Source organism: Ptychodera flava, chromosome 2, assembly GCF_041260155.1.
Source record: "Ptychodera flava strain L36383 chromosome 2, AS_Pfla_20210202, whole genome shotgun sequence".
NCBI lineage: Eukaryota > Metazoa > Hemichordata > Enteropneusta > Ptychoderidae > Ptychodera > Ptychodera flava.
The window spans coordinates 12,979,053-12,999,509 of NC_091929.1; the positions used below are offsets into that span (position 1 = coordinate 12,979,053).

General features: G+C 37.5%; 2 protein-coding genes across 2 annotated transcripts in view; both read left to right on the top strand.

Moving 5' to 3' along the window:
• The window catches only part of LOC139114892 (uncharacterized), a 46,500-nt gene extending 31,296 nt beyond the window's left edge, over nt 1–15,204 (top strand). Inside the window, exons 6-17 of the mRNA XM_070676825.1 lie at nt 1,060–1,194; nt 1,446–1,719; nt 2,083–2,234; nt 3,009–3,229; nt 4,067–4,900; nt 6,328–6,473; nt 6,907–7,578; nt 8,108–8,215; nt 9,497–9,764; nt 11,273–13,353; nt 13,922–14,115; nt 15,123–15,204. Coding sequence (XP_070532926.1) covers nt 1,060–1,194; nt 1,446–1,719; nt 2,083–2,234; nt 3,009–3,229; nt 4,067–4,900; nt 6,328–6,473; nt 6,907–7,578; nt 8,108–8,215; nt 9,497–9,764; nt 11,273–12,986 — 4,524 coding nt within the window. The 3' untranslated portion in view covers nt 12,987–13,353; nt 13,922–14,115; nt 15,123–15,204. The remainder of the gene's footprint in view (nt 1–1,059; nt 1,195–1,445; nt 1,720–2,082; nt 2,235–3,008; nt 3,230–4,066; nt 4,901–6,327; nt 6,474–6,906; nt 7,579–8,107; nt 8,216–9,496; nt 9,765–11,272; nt 13,354–13,921; nt 14,116–15,122) is intronic.
• LOC139149025 (kielin/chordin-like protein) overlaps nt 13,074–20,457 on the top strand; it is a 60,364-nt gene continuing 52,980 nt past the window's right edge. The window contains exons 1-7 of the mRNA XM_070720522.1: nt 13,074–13,092; nt 13,134–13,353; nt 13,922–14,115; nt 15,123–15,202; nt 15,422–15,518; nt 16,287–16,369; nt 16,930–17,050. Of these exons, the coding sequence (XP_070576623.1) occupies nt 13,074–13,092; nt 13,134–13,353; nt 13,922–14,115; nt 15,123–15,202; nt 15,422–15,518; nt 16,287–16,369; nt 16,930–17,050 (814 nt within the window). The remainder of the gene's footprint in view (nt 13,093–13,133; nt 13,354–13,921; nt 14,116–15,122; nt 15,203–15,421; nt 15,519–16,286; nt 16,370–16,929; nt 17,051–20,457) is intronic.

The following is a 20,457-nucleotide window of genomic DNA, read 5'->3' on the forward strand; positions in this document are numbered from 1 at the left end:
CTGATACACACAGTGGAAACATTGATTGCCACGGCTTGTGGGTAAAATATTATAGTGTGTTCAATTGCAAATTTAGATTTCTGAAACTGACAAATAATACTCTTTCAACAAACAATGTAGCAAGTGGCAAATATGAATAAATGGGAAATAAATTGATGAGCAACCCTTCTACCATCCAACCCACCCACCTAATGTACCAATACATGAAACAATGGAATTACAGTAATTGACTTAAAGCCGCACTTTTCAATCCAGGTTTTCGCATTAGTGGAGTTCTCCTCCCAGTCAAACACTTGGCCAGTACGATGTTTGATTTCTATAACATTATTACACAAACTGATCTCAATCTTTTGTCACCTTTTGCTAATCCTGCAAACAGAGCTTTATATAACCGTTTGATTGACGGTCGGTTCAAATGCCAACGGTCATTTATTCCTCAGCACCACACTCGAATTTCCTTAAAAAAACGTCGTCCAGTCAAGTTAGAATTTGAATATAACCACAGGGTTTGATCGGCAGCAGCTTCGTGCTAACCGCTTGGCAGTCTGTCAACGTTTTTTGCGGTCGGAAAAAACTAAAAAGTGGCATTTTCTGGAGCGTGTGCCGTCATGTTACCTGTTTGGTGTCCACTTACACAATGAACGCCGCCATAGGTTGGCGCCCTTTTGAAGGGAGGCTCCGTCTTTAAATCAAGAATGATTCTGATATTCAAGTAATTTGGATTAGGCTTTTCACATCCCAAGCAGTGATGACACTCAAAGAAGACTGACAAACAGTCACAACTGGCCAAACACAGCATGTTTTGTAAAACCAAGAAAGGTTAAAGGATTTGATAATGTAACAAAGGAGTATGTCATAGCAAGGGGTATGTCACATTTTGGCAAAACACTGTTGATAATTTTTCTACAGCAAATGTACAAGCGTGTCAAAATATGAACCAGAATATTCATACACTCATGTTACACTAAATCCCATGATGCATTGGTGTGAACTTTCTCAGTACCGCCACTGTATCCATTTCTATTCTTTTATTCTGTGAATTCTCTTTGATAACTGTAGATGGCTGAAATGAGTTCAAAGGTCAGCTATCTTGAAGGATGTGAGTGTACACGTCAGGTGTGTCAATTCAACGGAATAGAATACCAAGATAAGCAAAGCTGGCAAGTGGATCCCTGTAAGCAATGTGTCTGTCAGGTGAGAGTGAATTTATGTTAAGGTAGATGGTAGTCATTAAGAATTTAAAATATTAACAAATTTTATGATATTCGTTTCAGTTTTTTCAAAATATTGCAATGTGACCCCTTATGTTTATCCCCAATTATAACAGAAAATGGTTTCAAGTTTTCTTGGGGAAAGTTTGATTAAAAGTCTCATATTTTCTTTTCATAGGCGTGTATGACCTTAATACTAACTTGGACTATTTCCTATAACTTTTTTACTCCCAGTCAGGAATTGTAATATGCCAAATTTATCAAGACAGGCCAGAGTGTGTACAGCCATGCATTTCAAACCCTTGCCCTGCCAATACAAGGTGTGTTGGTTATCCTGGATACCAGAACTACACTTGTTTGTGTGCTGATGGCCAGGAAGGTCCAAACTGCGAGGAGTCCAACATCAATGTCTGTACCAAACCAGCAGAGTATGGTACTTGTAGCAAGTCAGAACAGAAGTACTATTACAATCAGTACACACAGAGATGTGAAGAATTTGTTTATTCAGGTAATCTTGCATTTCTGGTGTTTAATTTTTATCTCAGATATTGTTTGCAGCAGGTGATTACACAGGAGTTTCTATGTTACAAGTATGCATATTAATTATGGTTACCATGGAGTCAGCTGATTTGCATAATGATATGATGCAGACAGGTAAATTACATAACAATATTATGCAGATGAGATTCTTGCATAGTTATTAACATGCATTAACATGCATCCTAATCATCAAGAAACTGCTCAGTTATCAAACATTTGTATTGCACTGTCTCATGAAAACATTTGAATTGCCAATTTGTCGCCTTGCTTTTCCTTTTGATTGATTGGTTGATTGATTGATTGATTGATTGATTTGCTGATCTTTTTTCAGGATGTGGAGGGAACACAAATAACTTTGAATCAAAACGAGACTGTGAGGAACAGTGTTTGATTGGTGCATGTTGTCACCGCACCTACATCAGAACCAATCCTGGCCTTACTTTCTTAGCATTCACAGTACTAGAACCTGGGTTCAAATGTGAGGTAATGGCTCATTTCTGCTATCTTTATACAGCAGTGTTAATGAGAAATTTCTTCAAACTTTCTATGAAAGAAGTGCAACCAGCAATGTCCTGTTAGTATTCTTGTCTTCAATCTGGTGCCCCATGAGAAGTAGAATAATTCAGTGGTCAACAACCCAGGCCACCAGATACATTGTAATTAGCTCTCAGTGGTAAATTTGTGAGTCCAATGATCTGATAGACCAGTGAACACAAAGGCATTTGTCTGGTAAAAAATGTGTTAAGGACTCACAAACTAGACTGCAGTACTGTGAATTATGTTGAAACTGGTCTTCACACCTGATACTGTATGGTAGAGGATTTGATGTTTAGTCTTGCCAGTGTAACACACAATTCCATCACAATTTTAGCTATCAGCCTAAACTGTTGGTATTGTAGCCCTTAGCCATCTTACAGTACCGGTAGCTGTTGTGAGCTTGTTTGTCCCTTGCGTCACCAAAATTTGAACGAATCCTTGCCTTTTTTGCAAGTGAGACCCATTACAGAAAGTAGTGGTTTGGGTTAAGTAGAAAGTGCAAATTTGTAGTTAGAGTCAAGGAGCTCCCCAAAGTAGGTCAGGTATGGCTAATATTTATAAACATAAGTGATATTGAAACATAAATTAAATTTGCTGTACTCACTGACAAATTACAAAAACTCTAGAAACTGTATTTTTTAAGGTCTAATTGTACGGAGAATGCACAGTGTGATTGTAAATTGTTCACTATCACTTTTTCATGTTTTTCGACCTTCACAGATACATAGCATCCATGCATGCAAGGACTTGGCTGAAATCACAGGAACCACGGATAAGAGGCAGGAGGTTGTGTCATTCCATCCAGGACAGGGATGCAAGAACGGAGTATGTGGATTACCATCCGGATGTATCTTTGGAAGTCAAATCTACAAACCTGGAGACACATTCAGAACAAATTGTCAGGAATGTACATGCCAATCAAATGGTAATGTACAGTGTAGGTAAGTTAATTAAAGTGGCAGCCATAGCATCAAATCATACAGCTATTGACCAGTTGACTATCATAATGTAGTAAAATTGCTATACCAAACATACTGCAAACACATATAGTGTCTCACCAGAATTTTCAGATATTCATGGTACATGTATATCATAATTCATTATGGCACTAGCATTGAAGGAGGCAAGGACTTAACCTTTTGACCCTTTGAGTTCCAAAGTCAATTTTTGATGCCTGCATAAAATATATTGCAGACAATTTTTTTCAGCACTCCTGACAATTTTATTCAGATTTTCCGTAAAAATTTTGATCAACAACTGTAGCCAAAAACACTTTATGTCAATTTGGTCCAAAATTATCAAAACAATTATAGAAAAATTCATAAACACAGGGAAACTGATGCACAAAAATTCTTGAGGGAAAATTACAACACTCAAAGGGTTAAGATTCCTGGTAAGATGTCTATCAGTAGTGTATATGTACTTGTGTTCATATAGTAGCTGCTTAATTTAATAAATAGTATACCCTATGTATCAACCTGATGTAACAAGATATGAGTATCTACTTTGTTGATAAATCCAGTAGATGGTGGATGCCGTCAAAGTAGTGCTGAAAATTATTGATTGCGGTAGTCTTTCCAATGAAATACCCCTGTTAAGTGATTTTTTGACTGCTTTAAAATCATCCAAATATACATCTTAATATTAAGAGCACTATGTTATCCTCATAACAATTTGTAGAAATTATACCAAAGTTATTGGTAATATCTGCATTTAAAAAGGATCTGTATTTGCACCTGTGGCAATATTTAATGTGTGAAAATCTGAATTGATTTCAGATGTGATACTGTTACAATGAGGAAAGAAATTCGTGACATGACAAGGTCAGAAATAGAACGTTTCCAGTCAGCTGTTCAGAAACTGCAGAGCAGTAAACATGGAAACCTGTGGTTGGAGTTACGCAATTTGTACATTCGTCATGTGATGCATGCAAATGGTCCTATGTACCTGCCGTGGCACAGAGTGTTCCTACGACGCGTAGAACAACAGCTTCAGGAAATTGACTGTGACGTTACGCTACCTTATTTTGATTTCACAATGGATGTCGGTAACATGTCTAATGCTCTCATATGGCAGGCAAATTATTTTGGAGGAGATGGTCAAGGTCGCTGTGTACCCGACTTGCCCTTCCAGGATGCAAATCAGCCTTGGCAGCCATGCCTTCAGCGTGATTTGAATCCAACTGTGCAGCTTCCGTCAATGGTTGACTTCTACGTCGCTCTCAGCAGTAATGACTTCAATGAGATGAGTCGCTGTTTGCAGACGTACGTTTCATACTTCCATGAGTTTGTTGGGGGAGACATGTCATCATCAGGCAGTACCTACGACCCGCTGTTTTTCGCGGTTCATTCATACATTGACATGCTCTACTGGAGGTGGCAAAATAAAAACGGAAACACTGACAACTTTCCGGACTTCATGAAATCTATTCCGATGGTACCATTCAACATTCGCCCAGAGGATACATTCAATTCTGAGCAACACCTGTGTGTTTCCTATACTCTGCCTAGTTTTGGAGATCCTTGTAATGACACTGCATTCGTCCTTGATGATGAAGGTTTTGATCCACAGGGTTTCAATATGCAAGGTTTTAACAGGCAAGGCTACGACAGGTAAGGACATCTATCATACCATCATTTACTTTGCATAGAGCTCAGTGTTCAGTATTTTGTTCATTTGTTCACAAATACTTTCTTATTGTACTTAAAAATCATGCTGAAATGCCCAAATGTGTATGTTATCAACACAGGCTGTAGGTGTGCATTGTCCACTGATATTGTTGACAAATGTATTTTAGAACTGAACAACAAGTTCTTTTGTCAACAATACATTGCTTAAATGTGCACAGTGCATTATTTTTGCAAGAATATTGCAAAAGAATAAAGGAAATTATAGTATAGCTTTGTCATGCCTGTGAATTTTGTGACATCATCACACTAGTACCGGTATTGTACTATCGTGATGTCATCACCCTAGTATTGTACTTTGTTATGATGTCATCACCTTAGTATTGTACTATTGTGATGTCATCACCCTACTATTGTACTTTATTGTGATGTCATCACCCTAGAGTTGTACTATTGTGATGTCACCACCCCAGTATTGTACTATTGTGATGTCATCACCCCAGTATTGAACTCTTGTGATGTCATCACCCCAGTACTGTACTATTGTGATGTCATTACCCAGTACTGTACTATTGTGATGTCATCACCCCAGTATTGTACTATTGTGATGTCACACCCCCAGTATTGAACTCTTGTGATGTCATCACCCCAGTACTGTACTATTGTGATGTCATCACCCCGATACTGTACTATTGTGATGTCACCACCCCAGTATTGAACTCTTGTGATGTCATCACCCTAGAGTTGTACTATTGTGATGTCACCACCCCAGTATTGTACTATTGTGATGTCATCACCCCAGTATTGTACTATTGTGATGTCATCACCCCAGTATTGTACTACTTTTATGTCATCACCCCAGTATTGAATTCTTGTGATGTCACCACCCAAGTATTGTACTATTGTGATGTCACCATCCCAGTATTGCACTATTGTGATGTCATCACCCCAGTATTGAACTCTTGTGTTGTCATCACCCCAGTATTGCACAATTGTGGCTTGAGATGTTTTTTGTATCTGCAAATTTACTATCCTTGCCTAAACTATAAAATAATAGCAATAATGTACCCCTTCCAGGCCCATAATAGGCTCAAACAAACTTTTCACTCCATAATGCACACGTCTTTGCTTCGTACTTTATGACTTTCAAAGTTTGATTTTGTACAATACATGATTGTTAAATATTATCAAAAGTTTCAGCTGTTGCATTCTAAACTCTTCTGTATGTTAAACTAATTGTCATATCCATAGTCCCTATATGCTGGTCTTTTCAATACAGCACTAAAAATACTGGTCAAGTACATGTAATACTAGCGTTTTGACCAACTTGATCTGGAAATAATTTTGTTTGTTTATTAATTAGTTCATTGGTTGTTAATTTGTTTTTCATTCATTATTTTCATTATTTTCAGATTTGGTTATGATTTCAAAGGCTATGATGTAAGAGGACAGCTTGACAACAGGGATGTGTTTTCATTTGATGGCTATGATGAGTATGGCTACAATAGAGTGGGCTATGACAGACTGGGCTACAATAGACATGGCTATAGTCAAGATGGTGAGCTCTGATATTACATTTCCTTTCTTGTCATGGCGTATTGAACAGTGTAGTAAACCCATGATACAGTACGGTAGAATTCAGAACACTTGGACCAAACAGGTGGAGAGTGAAACGTAAAAGACATTTGCTATCATTGTTGGAGAGGGATCAAATGTTTATACCCTGTCATATCTGAATTTACCGAAGTTGTCATGTTGCTTTTCGTCTGTAAAGCAATTTCTCGTTCATCCAAAATTATTCAAATCCAAATTATTTTAAAATTGGCTGTTTTAAAAAGGGAATTACATTTTATTGCAAATCAAATGATTCAGTTCATAATGTGAACAAATTTGAAATAAATTATTTATGAGAATAATAATTCATAGTTACTTTTTTCTTCAAAAACTACAACATTAATTCTTCTGATTTTGTGTTATGTTTATTTTTCCAGGTTATAACAGAGATGGTTTTGACATACAAGGCTATGATAGGGCAGGATTTGATCGCTATGGTTACAATCGTCAAGGCTACGACAGGAGAGGATTTGACAGGAGTGGCTATGATATTCATCAGTACTTGGACACCCATGGTTTCTACAGCGTTAATGGGTACAATTATTACTGTCTGGATAGACAGGGCTTAAACCCAGCTGGATTTGATCGCTATGGATTCAATATGGAGTTCCATGATGAAGAATACTGCAGCTACTCATTCAACGGTCCTCACATCACAAAAACTGCATATAGAGTTCAGGAAATTTTGTACAAACAGAACAAGAACTTTCTTATGACCATTCCGAGAACCTGTGTAGAACTCCAGCCCTTGCCGGTGTCATGGTATGAACAAGTCTGGATTCTTAATCCGAAAGGTGTTCCTGTTTCTGTTGTCCGGGAGGTGACGCAGTATCCGGATCAGTCTGCATCACAGAGATTCTGTTTTGAGGTGGAGAAGATCTTGGATTACTGCGTGTGTGAGGAAACTCTTGTGGAATGCCCTGAAAATCCATGTGAAAATGCGGATTGTCCTGCCTTCCCAGGTGCAACTTGTTTTATAGATTTCTGCCATGAATGCAAAGCTAAATGGGTGTCCAATGATAAAGAAGTAGACTGTACTATGCCCCCAGGTGAGTTGTAACTGCTCAGTTATAGTGGAACAGTTCTTTTTGCAAGACAGCTAGGTAATTACCAGCACATCGCTCGTTTTGAGAACTGTCCAACACCTCTTTTAGCTCATATTTGGTATATGTATATACATCAAGAGAGCTGATATATTAAGTCAGTCCCATTTGCATGTCTGTCTGTCTGTATGTATGCATGTATGTCCGTTCACATCAAAAACTCAAAAACCACATTACCTACCATCTAAGTATTTGGTGTACAAGTGCACCCAGGGGTCGGATTGGTGAATTCTTTGAAATGAATACGTCTGTGTCAAAAATATGCAAATGAGGGATGAAAAAAAAATCTTGAAAATGGCTAACTACATTGTACAGGCCACATTTGGTTGAAACTTGGTATGCAGTTCTTTTAGGTGACATGGCATAGCTAGGTGTGTACAAATTATTTCTGAAATATGGTACTCATTGCATGAGTTTTTACAATATTCTCCATAAGACTTTTGCATTGCTGATGTGATGGGAAATTTTTTTTCAGATCCATGTGCCAGCAATCCTTGTCATAATGGAGGTACTTGCATCGCGGAATCTATCTGGCCAAATGAACCAGACCTGTTCAGATGTCATTGTGTCCCACCCTATACAGGCAAGTTAATGTGATTATCCTTTAGTCACACATTGCAACAAATTTTGCTACATGCATATACAGTAAATATTATCATATACCAAAAAACTCTCATCAAGGTTCTGTATGATGTAGCTTTCCTGAAGTTAACGTCGGTGAAATGAGACAGGACCATCTGATCAGACCTTAACCTGTTCACCCCCAATTCCCTGTAAACAGGTCCACTTTCACCATTGATAACAATGGGATTTGGCCAAACCACAGTGGTGAAAGGGTTTAAATGATGATAATTTAAGTCTGAGGTTAGATTGTAATAATTTTACTAACTTTTATTTTAAAGTGTAACACTTTATAGACAGAAAAATATGTTTGTCAAAAGGCTAAAGATTGTAATTACCAGTATGCAAGAGGTAATTTAAACGTAACTATGGAGTTTAAGACCCTAACGATTGAACAATTGCATTGATTGGGTCTACAGAGCTCGATTCATTATTAAGGTATTATGCTCCTCAAAAGTAAAAATTAAACATTTGCTCAAACTTTGTTCAATAAAACTTTCAACCATTCTCTTAGTCTTATAAGATCTAGAATAGAAATCAGGGTCAGTGTACAAAGTTGGGTACTAGAGAAACAATTTATAATACCTATTTACCAATGTTTGAAATTCAAAATGTTAACTGTGATTTTCAAGACTAACACAGTGTAAATTTTTCTTATTGCGAGAACTTTAAAAATGAATCCCCACAAGTTGTAGATCAGAAAAAATTGTAAAAAATTGAGAGTTTAAATATCTGTCCCATACATGTAGGCGCATTCTACCTTTAAGGCATACCCGTATGTAGTACCGGTACATGTAGCTCAGGAATCAGTGGACCCAATTTCGCTTGTGGTTTTAATTAACCCTTGGAGCGCCACAGTCAATTTTTGTCACCTTCATAAGTTGTAACCCAGACAATTTTTTTCAGATTTATTTTTTGAAAGTTTTGATCAAAAACTGTAGTCAATACGAAGTGATATCCATTCAGTGCAAAACTGTCAAAAAATCACAAAAAGTTCATAAAAATTGGTAAAGTCTTGAACTAAAATTTTGGCGGTGATAAAAATTACAGCACTCAAAGGGGTAATCTGCTTGTCTGTTGGTGCCTTTCATGATGAAGAAATAGGAATGTGCCCCTTACAAAATGTTGACTTGTCATTTGGCTGATCACAAACCTAGACTTCTTCCTTTCTATCAGTCGGTATTCCTAGATTGCAGAGGATAAAATCAAGATACTTATCATCAATATTTATCTCCTTTCCCAGGAAAATTATGCGAAAAGGAGCAGTTTGATTTGTGCATGCTTCCCCTGGACAGTGGAACACGGAATTGTGGCAGGGAAAGAGTGCTGTGGTATTTCAACATGGCCGCCATGGAGTGTGAACAGTTTGTGTACAGTGGTTGCGACGGCAACGCCAACAGGTTCACCTCCTATAGAGAATGCCAACGCAGCTGTATTACTGGAGCTTGTTGCTGGAGAACTCCAAGCAACCCAGATGATGCAATTGGCTATGATAAGAACGGTTATGACAAGTAAGTTTGCGCATCAGTCATGAGATTTTTTGGAGAAATCATGCAGATGAGTGGCTGATGAGTAACGTTCACAGTTTATACCAGTAGATGACCAAAGGAACATGTACTTCAAGGTTACTCTTTGTCTATGTTGCAGTTTTCTTTTCAGGCTTGTACCTTAGTAAATTTTTACTGGGCTGCCCAGTCATGTTGCTTGCGTCCCCCGTTATAGAGACAAAGTCGGCCATTTTTCATGAATTTGTTTGATACGAGACACTATTTATATTATTTGACATGTTGAAAGATACTGAATGAATGGGTGACCATGCATATATTTGACCCTGGATTTAGACAAATGAAACCATGATGACCATTTATTCATTTCTCGCATTGGTTTTATGTATTGTGTCCAAATCCGGGGTTGAATATACCGGTATGCATAGTCACCATTCATTCAGTATCTTTCAACTTGTCAAACAATATACCCCGGTAAGTAGTATCTTGCATCAAACAAAATTCATGAAAAAATGGGTGACTTTGTCCTTGTATGTCAATGTACTGGTAGTCCTATTAGGAAATAACAGAAATGTCACTTCAACTCAAGAATTATTTACGTATCTTTCTAACCTTATCCAAAACACTGAATCATTTATTGCAATTTGCAAACTGTATAGAAAGTTCATATTGTGAAATTGGCAAGAGTTGTGAATGCAGACAGACTTTTGCATTGAAGTCTTCAGGACTACCGGTAGGGACAGACCACATATTAGTTGCTAAGGACTCCCAATGCAAACTTTGTAGTTCATATCCTAAGGTTTATATCTGCCAATCTTCCCTCATATGTGATATTTTATTTTCATTTGAGGCAGAAAATATTGGAGTTAAAACATGAATTGAGTATCAGAGAATATAGAGGTGGAATAATGTTCTGAAACAAACCTGACTGTAAAGTGTCATTATTTGATGATGCAGTCTTTGCTGTCTCATGTCATCAAAGAAATAAATTACCAATATGCCCATTATCTGCCAAGTAAACAGAATGATCAGTGTAACTCTCCTGTGGGGAAAAAACAATTTCAAGCACATTACAAGGACAATCATCCAAGCTGGACAGTTGCCTATATGTTACACTAGTATTTACTTTTTTATGTAGCACATACCGGTACAATCTATGCAGATAATATTGTAGATAAGTTTCAGTTCTATCTGTCAAAATGTCTGAGTGACTGCATCCATTCATTCCACCCACTGTTTATCTGTGCGTCTCATAAAAAAAATGATTGTCATCAGTCTTCATACATTGGATTTGATTTTGTCTACCCGTAATATTGTGAAAAGACTTGGTTCCTTTTATCCACTACGTTATCTACACAACGTGTTTGTGTGTGCTACTCAAAAAAGTAAACGTAATATAGGGGCAACTGTCCAGCCTGGATTATAGTCCCTATATTTCTGATATTGAAACATGTCACAATAACACATATTGTCACAAAAATGAATTTTTTTATCGATTTGCATTCAACTTTCAGATATGGTTATAACATTGATGGTTTGAATGAGCTTGGATTGGATGAAGCTACAGCACAGGCATTAAACGGTGACTTAGTGAACTTCTCAGACTTTGATGAATCAGGCTTTGACAGTAACGGATGTGACAGGCAAGGTTATGACAGACTTGGCTATCACTGCCTCACAGGGTTTAATCTGACAGGCTATAACAGGATTGGGGAGTATGATGGTATTACGACCTATGATAGGTTTGGTTTTGATCAGGATGGGTACAACCGTGCTGGCTTTGACTGCAATGGAATTAACAACGAAGGAAGGGATTACCTGGGATTAAATGTTGGTTATGTTTACGAGTGTCGAGTTATGTCCATGATGGACTGTCAGGCGATGGAAGAAACAGCGGGGAACAGCCGCGAGGTCTTGAAATTCAGTCTCGGTAAATCGTGCGAGGATGTCCAGTGTGGAGATATATGTGGCTGTGACTTCAATGGGCAAACGTATCGCATAGGAGAGTCGTTTGAATACGGCTGCCAGCAGTGTTCGTGTACTATGTCGGGATCAGTGCAGTGTGCATGCGATGGTATCACGCAGAGACGCGAGATTCGTGATCTGACGGCCGACGAAATGAAGCGTTACCAGAACGCTATAAAGTCACTTCACCTGCACACAGGAAATCCATCCATATGGGACTATTTTGTGAACTTACATGCAGACAGTATTCCACAAGCATATGGGACGGAATCATTCCTGCCATGGCATAGGTACTTCTTGCGTGCTGTAGAAATGGAACTACAGAAAATTGACTGCGGCATTTTTATTCCGTACTTTGATTGGGCAATCGATGCTGGAGACATGGACTCGTCTGTCGCTTGGCAGGCAAATTATTTCGGCGGTGATGGTGAACCTGACACTGACTGTGTTCTCCATCATCCCTTCAAGGAGCATTGGCCACAAACGTGGGGTCCGTGTCTCAGAAGAAATTTCAACCATAATATCCAGCTGCCGGATGCTGTCAACTTCCAGTTCATTATTAACGAACCATCGTATGAACAATTCCGAGTACAACTTGAGGCAGCCTCAGGATTATTCCAGTTATGGGTAGGAGGGCATATGGCAACTCCATACAGTCCATATGATCCACTCTTCCTCTCCCACTTTGCCTTCATGGATATGATCTGGGATATCTGGCAGCAGAGGAATCCGGATGGTGTGTCCAGGTATCCGGTACCATTCCGTCATATTCCCATGTCACCCTGGCAGGCCACTCCTGATGAAGTTCTGGAAAACCAGGATCAGGTCTGTGTAGTTTACATCTTTCCAACTGAAGGAGTTATCTGCAATACAACTGGTAAAAGTGTTCCCTCTGATCAGGGACGATACGTTCACCATGGTTATGACTCTGAAGGATACGATCGTGATGGTTACGATGTTGCTGGTCTGGACAGGTATGGGATGCCGGATACCCGAGGCATCTACAACGTTGATGGTTACAACAAGGATGGGTACAGAAGAAATGGGTTTGATGACAGTGGATATGATATTTACGGATTCAACACAGATCATCTGAACCGTGATGGCTTTGACGTGCATGGCTACGACATATCTGGTTACGACCGCTATGGTTTTGACAAAGATGGAGTAACGCCATTTGGTTTTACCAGAGATGGATCATACCTGCCTGGATTTGAAGAAAATGAGCACTTTGATTCCTCAGGGTACAATCGTACGGACTGAACAAGTTTGGTTTTGATCGCGAAGGTCGTGACGCATTTGGATTTACAGCCGAGGGCTACGACCAATACCACTGCAATTATTTGTACAATGGTTCCTACTACCTGCTGTACTTTCACAGCGTGTTCACAGAACTTCTCAATGCCACAGACGAGCAGCTGGTGAACATCGACAGGATCTGTCAGCCGATCACCCCTCTGCCAGAATGGTGGCTGACCAAGAACTGGCTGACCAGGAACAATCAAGCGCAGTTGATTCGTCTCGCAGAAGGATCCTGGACACGGGAGCATACCATTTCAACAACTTATACCCCTCGGCTTACTTCAGTGACAGATGAGAACTTGTGGCTTCCAATCACACCAGATGAAAGGTGAGATAATATGCTAATGAGCATGTACTTGTTGAATCAGGGAATTAACCTATTCTCCCCATTCCCTGTAAACAATTCAACAATATCCATTGATGGCTGTGTTTTTGGGCCAAACCATGATGGTGAAAGGGGAAAGTAAAGGTCCAGACAAGAAACTTCATATTTTTGATCAGTGGTCTATTAGCCCTTTGAGTACTGTAATTTTTCCCACCAAAATTTTAGTGTAACATTTTCCCAACTGTTATAATTTTTCTGCTATTTTTTTATACTTTTGGACCAAAGGGACATCATATTTCATTGGCTACAGTTTTCTATCAAAATTTTAGCAAAAACCAGAAAAAAATTGAGTGGGGTATATTTTATAGAGGCGACAAAAATTGACTTCGGCGCTCAAAGGGTTAAATAAGCAGTGTCTTAATACCCGGTATTTACAATGCTGCCTGATTATACATGTACCTCTACTGTCCTTTTTTGGCATGGTGGAGCTGTCATTTTGTTAGGGGCATTTTTTGTTGAAAATTATAACTTTCAATTGATAAAAGTAAATTGCTGTGTTTCTCTTACCCAGGTTTTGTTTTGAAATTCGTCACTACTGTGAGTGTCCACTGTGGCAGCTACAAGTGACCTGCCCTGTTGACCTTTGCCTGGGTGAGGTGTGCTTGGGACACCCCAATGCATTGTGCAGGGTTAACAACTGTGACCGGTGTACAATTGAATGGTATGATGTCACCACTGGAAAAGTTGTTGAGTGTCAGTCATCAGGTAAGAAGAAGATTTTGCCAGATCCTGCACATACACAGACTAAATGTAGTTGTATTGAAATCTTTAGACATGAAATTATATTCAGCAATGGTAATTATTAATCGCTGAAAAATCTGGCTTTCATAGATGCGGTCTGTACTTTCTATTCTCAAATTTTGGCTTATCTAATATGTAAAATAAGTAGTCATTTTTAACTGCATAATATGCATGGCTTTAATTTAAAATATTTAGTAAGAAAGATCTGATATCTGTATGAACTGTACCATTCCTGAATTTCAAAAAGGTGCACATACCTTGCTCAAATTACCAGTGTTTTTTTCCTCTTCTGACCTATAAAACTTACACGGTAAGTTTTGGGAAATATCTAAATGCCAACACGGTCAATTTGTGATCTTGCAATGTTGCACGAAAAAAATAGATTCTAGAAAAGGCACGGCTCTGTGCATACACATAGAAATCCAGTTTCTTTTAATGATAGTTTTCGAGGCAACGCATTCCAAAGTTTTCTTGTGGCGCTGATTTTCACCATTCCAGGGACTCCACAAGAAGTAGGATGTATGACCTTATGCTTATAGTGCTGTGTTTACAGGTTGTCAAACACATCTGTATCCCCTAGCTTAGTGTACATTGCCAATGACAAATATTCCATCTTCAGAAATGCAAATTCACTTTTCCTTCAAACAGCAAACCTCTCTCTATAATTACAGAGATTTATTTTATCCATTGGTATTATGTTGAATATGTTTAAAATATTGTAGTAAATGATTATGTAGCTTTTAAAGGTGATCAGTAATGCTAAAAGATATTGATCGCAGTGATTATCTATCTATTCAGGGAGAGAAGTGATTGCCCACCTCTGACAATTCTAAAGGTTTCGTCTCACATGATTCACCCATCATGTGTATTTGTTGTCTGTGTCCAGTGTCTCATAAAGGAAAATATACAGTTGGTTTTAAAACCAGCTGAATGTGATAACCCATGATGCAAGTCTTTCTGCTTCCACACAGATTGTGTTGATGACAATGGTGATACACATATTATAGGATCTGTATGGAAGAAAGACCTTTGCAGTTCCTGTAGATGTGAGGTAAGATGTCCATTATCATGAATGACATACCAAAGATGATTGTCTTTCATATTATCCTTAATGTGGTCAAAGCTATTGTGGGACCTTATGCAGTTGATATATATTGGGTACAAACTAAAGTTATTATCAAGCGATAGATAGAGATGTACACACACATGATATGAAATTCTACATTTTGAATACCACTATTGCTATTATGTCGTTTTTGCTTCATTGAAGGTTGGTCAAGTGATTTCGTGTGATTCAGTTCCCTGTGTTGACACGCTGTGTACACATCCATTCAAGCCTGAGGATGAATGCTGCCCAATCTGTAATGGTAGGTCATTTGCATAATATGGCAGAGCTTCCTGTTGTCATTGAAAAAATCTCCATACTGGTATTATAATGGATGAATCATACGCCAATACATTGTATGAGTTATGGATGGAAGCACTGTTTTTGTTAATGCTGTATGACACTGGGAATAAGTGACTCACATTTTAGCAATATTGGTTTTACCAGGTAATGTGAAGCGAAATGTTGATTTGACAAAATTGCTATGCAGGGTCTTCCTTTGTACAACAGTGCTCGGTGAACACTTCTTTTTTGCCCAATGTACAGAGCTTTTCAATGTTTCTTATACTATCTCTCACTACATGTTATGAAGCACCAAAAACTATTTGTTCTCTAACAAAGCATTTCAAGACCCATAATAGTCTTTTCTTCTCAAATATCTGTAGTAATTATTTTCCACTTTAACACTTAAAGGGCCAAAGTCAATTATTGTTAACTTAACACACTCAGACAATTTTTTCAGATCATGACCATTTTTTTCAAGATTTTTCCCAAAATTTTGATAAAAAGCTGTAGCCAAGAAAAGCTACATCCATTTTGACCAAAGTCATCATAATAATTACAAAAAAATTACAAAAATAGCAAAATGCTGCTCCACTATATTCTTGCAGTAAAAATTACCACACATAAAGGGTTATTAAAAAGTAATTTAAATGTATCACATACCATTACAAGTTGAACAGCATTTCGTCTTGCAAATGAAGTCAACATCATGAATATTTTCATCATGTACTATGTATTGTGTTTGCAGATTGTTGGTACTTTAGGAGACAGATAAGGAATGGAGATGAATTCAATCCTTTTGATGAGCCATGTGAAAGCTGTGCTTGTAGGGTCAGTCATTTCTTTCTTCTTTCTTGCTTGGATTGAGAGTACTAATTGTACCCCTCAACTATTTTCTCTCTTTTTTCTGTGTATACCATCCACTCACTGCCCGTTCATGGGGTAACAAGGTATTTGGTGTGTGTTTGTATTTTCTAGAATGGTAATGTCATCTGTAAAGGGGTGGAATGCCCAGATGTAGAATGTGAAAACCCAAGAATACCAGATGGAGAGTGTTGCCCCAGATGTGAAGGTAGGAAGAATAATGATGGTAATTTGAATCTCAATGGAGAGGATGATGATAACGATGATATGTAATGGTGATGATGTGATGATGATGATGATGATGATGGCAATGATGATGGTAATAATAGTGAAGGTGGTTATGATGATCATGTGGTACTGATGATGATGATGATGACATATGATGATGATAATGATAATGAGGGTGATAGTGATAATGATGATGATAAAGATAATGATGATGATAAAGATAATGATGATGATGAAAAGATAATGATGATGATGATAATGACGATGATGATGATGATGATGATGATGATGATCATTAGGATGATGATGATGATGATGGTGGTGGTGACGATGATGACGATGATGATATTAATGATGAAAGTGATGACAATTGTGATAATGATCACATTGGTGATGATCTTGACAATGACAATGGTGATTGTATCCAACGGTGACTTAAGTTGTGACATACATGTAGTATCATCTGTCTCCATGGTGATTGAAATCATGAAGATCAATGTGTTCTGGTTCAAAGAATCTTTGACTGTGAGGTATAGATGGTTAATATGGCTTGACAAAGGTGATTGAATGGATGTTGTGGAGACAATGGGAGATGAAAACTATTGCATAAGAGAATGAAAAGTGGAGAGGAGGAATGATCATACATTGACATTTCATGCTACATGTAATGAATACGCAAAAAGTGTACTATGCACATACTAATCTCTGGTTATACGCACAAAACTCTCTTGAAAAAAGAAATGAGTGATCATTGCAAAGCATTTACATCGCACAGAAATGATCACAGCTATAGCATTGTGTATTTGCACAGTTTAAGGTTTTAAAGGTGATTGAACAGTGAAACTTGCGGCCTTGCAATCTTTATCAATGAGAATATATTTAGAATTCCTGCAACAAAAATTTACAATTGGCTGTGAAAATTCATTCTATCAAACTAGACATGTTTGTCATTTGTCAATTAAACAGTGATTCAGAGAGTTTACTGCTAATTGAGGCACCCAGCTGTTATTAACTGTTTAGTTTAACAAGTGTAAACAGTTGGACACCAGAATGCAAAGTATGATTAGATAGATTGCAAGGCAAAAATGGTATACTGCAAAAAGTGCCTGCACATATGTATCGTCTTAAATGTATTGTCATAAATGTGTTAACTACAAAATTGCACAGCTGTAGCTTTTTACCATGCATGCTTCTAGGCTGCGAGTTTCAAGGCCGTTTGCTGCAAAGCCAAGAAAGCTACAAGCTGGATGAATGTACCGTCTGTGTTTGTGTTCGTGGTACTGTCCAGTGTCGAGGCCCTGAAGACTGTCCTCCATTGTCTTGTTTTGATCAGTATACCCCGCCTGGGGAATGCTGTGCTAGGTGTAGAAATGGTAAGCCTACTCTAATTGGTCAGTTGCTGAATTTATTCAAATACCAGTAGTTTTGCTTTTATGCAAATCTATGCAAAGTTTAATGCTGTAAATGTATATCATGTGACATATGATGCCAGTAAGAATTGAACCATTTTTGAACTGCCAACTCATTGAATTCCGCTTAAAATACAGACATGACAGAACAGAAGACATTTACAAAAATATCTAATGCTGAAAAAAAAAAATTAGTTTGTTAGTCTTCTTAAATAAAAGTTATCAGTTCATCTGCATTTCACTGAAAAGCAGTTACTCACTGTTGACTTGCACATGTTTTGATTGGAAGTTGATCTGTTTTCTTGAAATTTTGACAGACAAAGAGGTATGAGTGTGTCCAGTTCTTAATCAGATTGACCACTCACTCCAGATCCGGAAATTTGCAGTGATTAAGCTTTCCCATCTTGTCTGTTTGCTTTATATTTTGACTTGTTTTGGCAAATCTACCATTCTTAAATTGTTATCATAGCCTGAAAGGGGATGTGCCCAATTATTAGTTCACAAATATTGCCACATTGATCTTTGTAAAATATGAAAGATAGTTCTATGTTGATCTAAAATAAGCTGTAGAAAAACATGTCAACCAATCAGTATTTCCCGTTACTTGTTTGTTTGTTCTTAAAATGCTATAACTAACAGGGATGTATTTCATTTCGTTTTGTCTTTGTCATGGGATATGTACAACTTGGTTGAAGGTTCTATTGTGATGTCATATGATTGTGTTTAATACAAAGGATGGCACATTTTTGCACATACATACACTGTATTTAAATGGTATCTTTTGACTTCCACAGTCTCCAAGCAATAGAAACGGTGGTTTTGATGATCAAATGAAAACCTGACATCTCTAGGGATTATTGAAAGCACAGGGCTGATCATTTGTAACCCTTTGACTGCTGTAATTTTTTCTCAGCAAAATTTCCGTGCAATAATTTTTGATAATGTTGGACCAAATGGATGTATCATATTTCATTGGCTAAAGTGTTTTAACAAAATTTTGGCAAAAATCTGAAAAGAATTGACTGGGGTATATCTTATTAAGGTAAAAAATATTGACTTTGGCACTCAAAGCATTAAATTGTCAAATTATAGATGGCTTCTTATTATCACAAATTATACAAAAAAAGTGCTTCAATGTTAATTACAATTTGACTTTCAATCGATCAAACTGTAAAACAAATTTGTAAAATCCTGTTTGCTTTTTATAGAAATGAAAAATTAGACATAGTTATTCAGAAATATCAATGGGATTATGCTACATTGTAAGAGGGAGTTGGGGGAAGAGGGTCAACCCTCATTTGTTCTGAAAAGGTGCTGCAACCAAATTTGCTACTGCCTCTGTACTTGAATAGTGGAGGGGAAATGGTCATGAAACACAGTAGTCAAAATCTTTGTAGTGGTAGCAACATAAATAGATGTATAAAGCTTTAGAATAAGTAGGTATGTTTCATTGGGCATGTTGTCAGTATCAATTCTGATAAACGCTGAAGTGTCCTTGGATAACAGATGGGTATGATTGCTAGTAGTTTCACCTGCATGGAAGATAATTAATGTGTCCAGAGTCCAAATAAGCAAAGCTAAGATGCAGCTATATGAAAATAAGTTGAAGTAAAATTTTTGCTGCTCTTTCTTGCAACACACCATATTCCTAGTTGCTCTGCAGATTTTCTACAATTTGTGAATTCACAAGGTGAGGTTTATTTTGCCAAACTATTCATATATTTTTAGATAAATCACTTTCAAAGAGAAACTTTGTTTGTATCTATAGGTTGTGAATATGATGATAAAATGTTTGCCAATGGTGACTTCTTCACACCTTCTACCAATCCTTGCCTTCGCTGTTCATGTACTGTAAGTCAAGGTTTATCTCTTATAATTGCCTGTCAAATTTCTGTCATATTTTGTGTAGGAATAGTACCTACTTTTGAATGTAAAAATAATAATTCATGACATGATATCACAAGAATTTGTTATTTTGTAAGAATTTGTCCTATTGCACTCATCTTGGGCTATGTCCATATGTGGCTATATTTTGCAAATAACTGTAGTAAATACTAAACAATCAAGTTCTGAGCAGTGGATATAAATTCTAAAATATAAATTCTTTTAGAAACCGATCCTTATGGTTTGGCTAATCATAAGCATTTGATATATCAGACATGCAATCAAACAAAATTAGAGAAAGGAAATTATAATTCCTTGTCCTGATGGTTACAGAACTCAATAATGCAACTGCAAATTGTGAATTCAACCTATTTGCAGGAGAGATAATCGGTTATATTACCTGTTATGCTATATGAGTGTTACTTTTCACGTGACAGATGAGTATAGTGAGATGTAATCCAGTATCCTGCCCAGAAGCCCCCTGTGAGAATCCAATCAAGCCACTGGGTGCATGTTGTGAAGTTTGCTCTGATA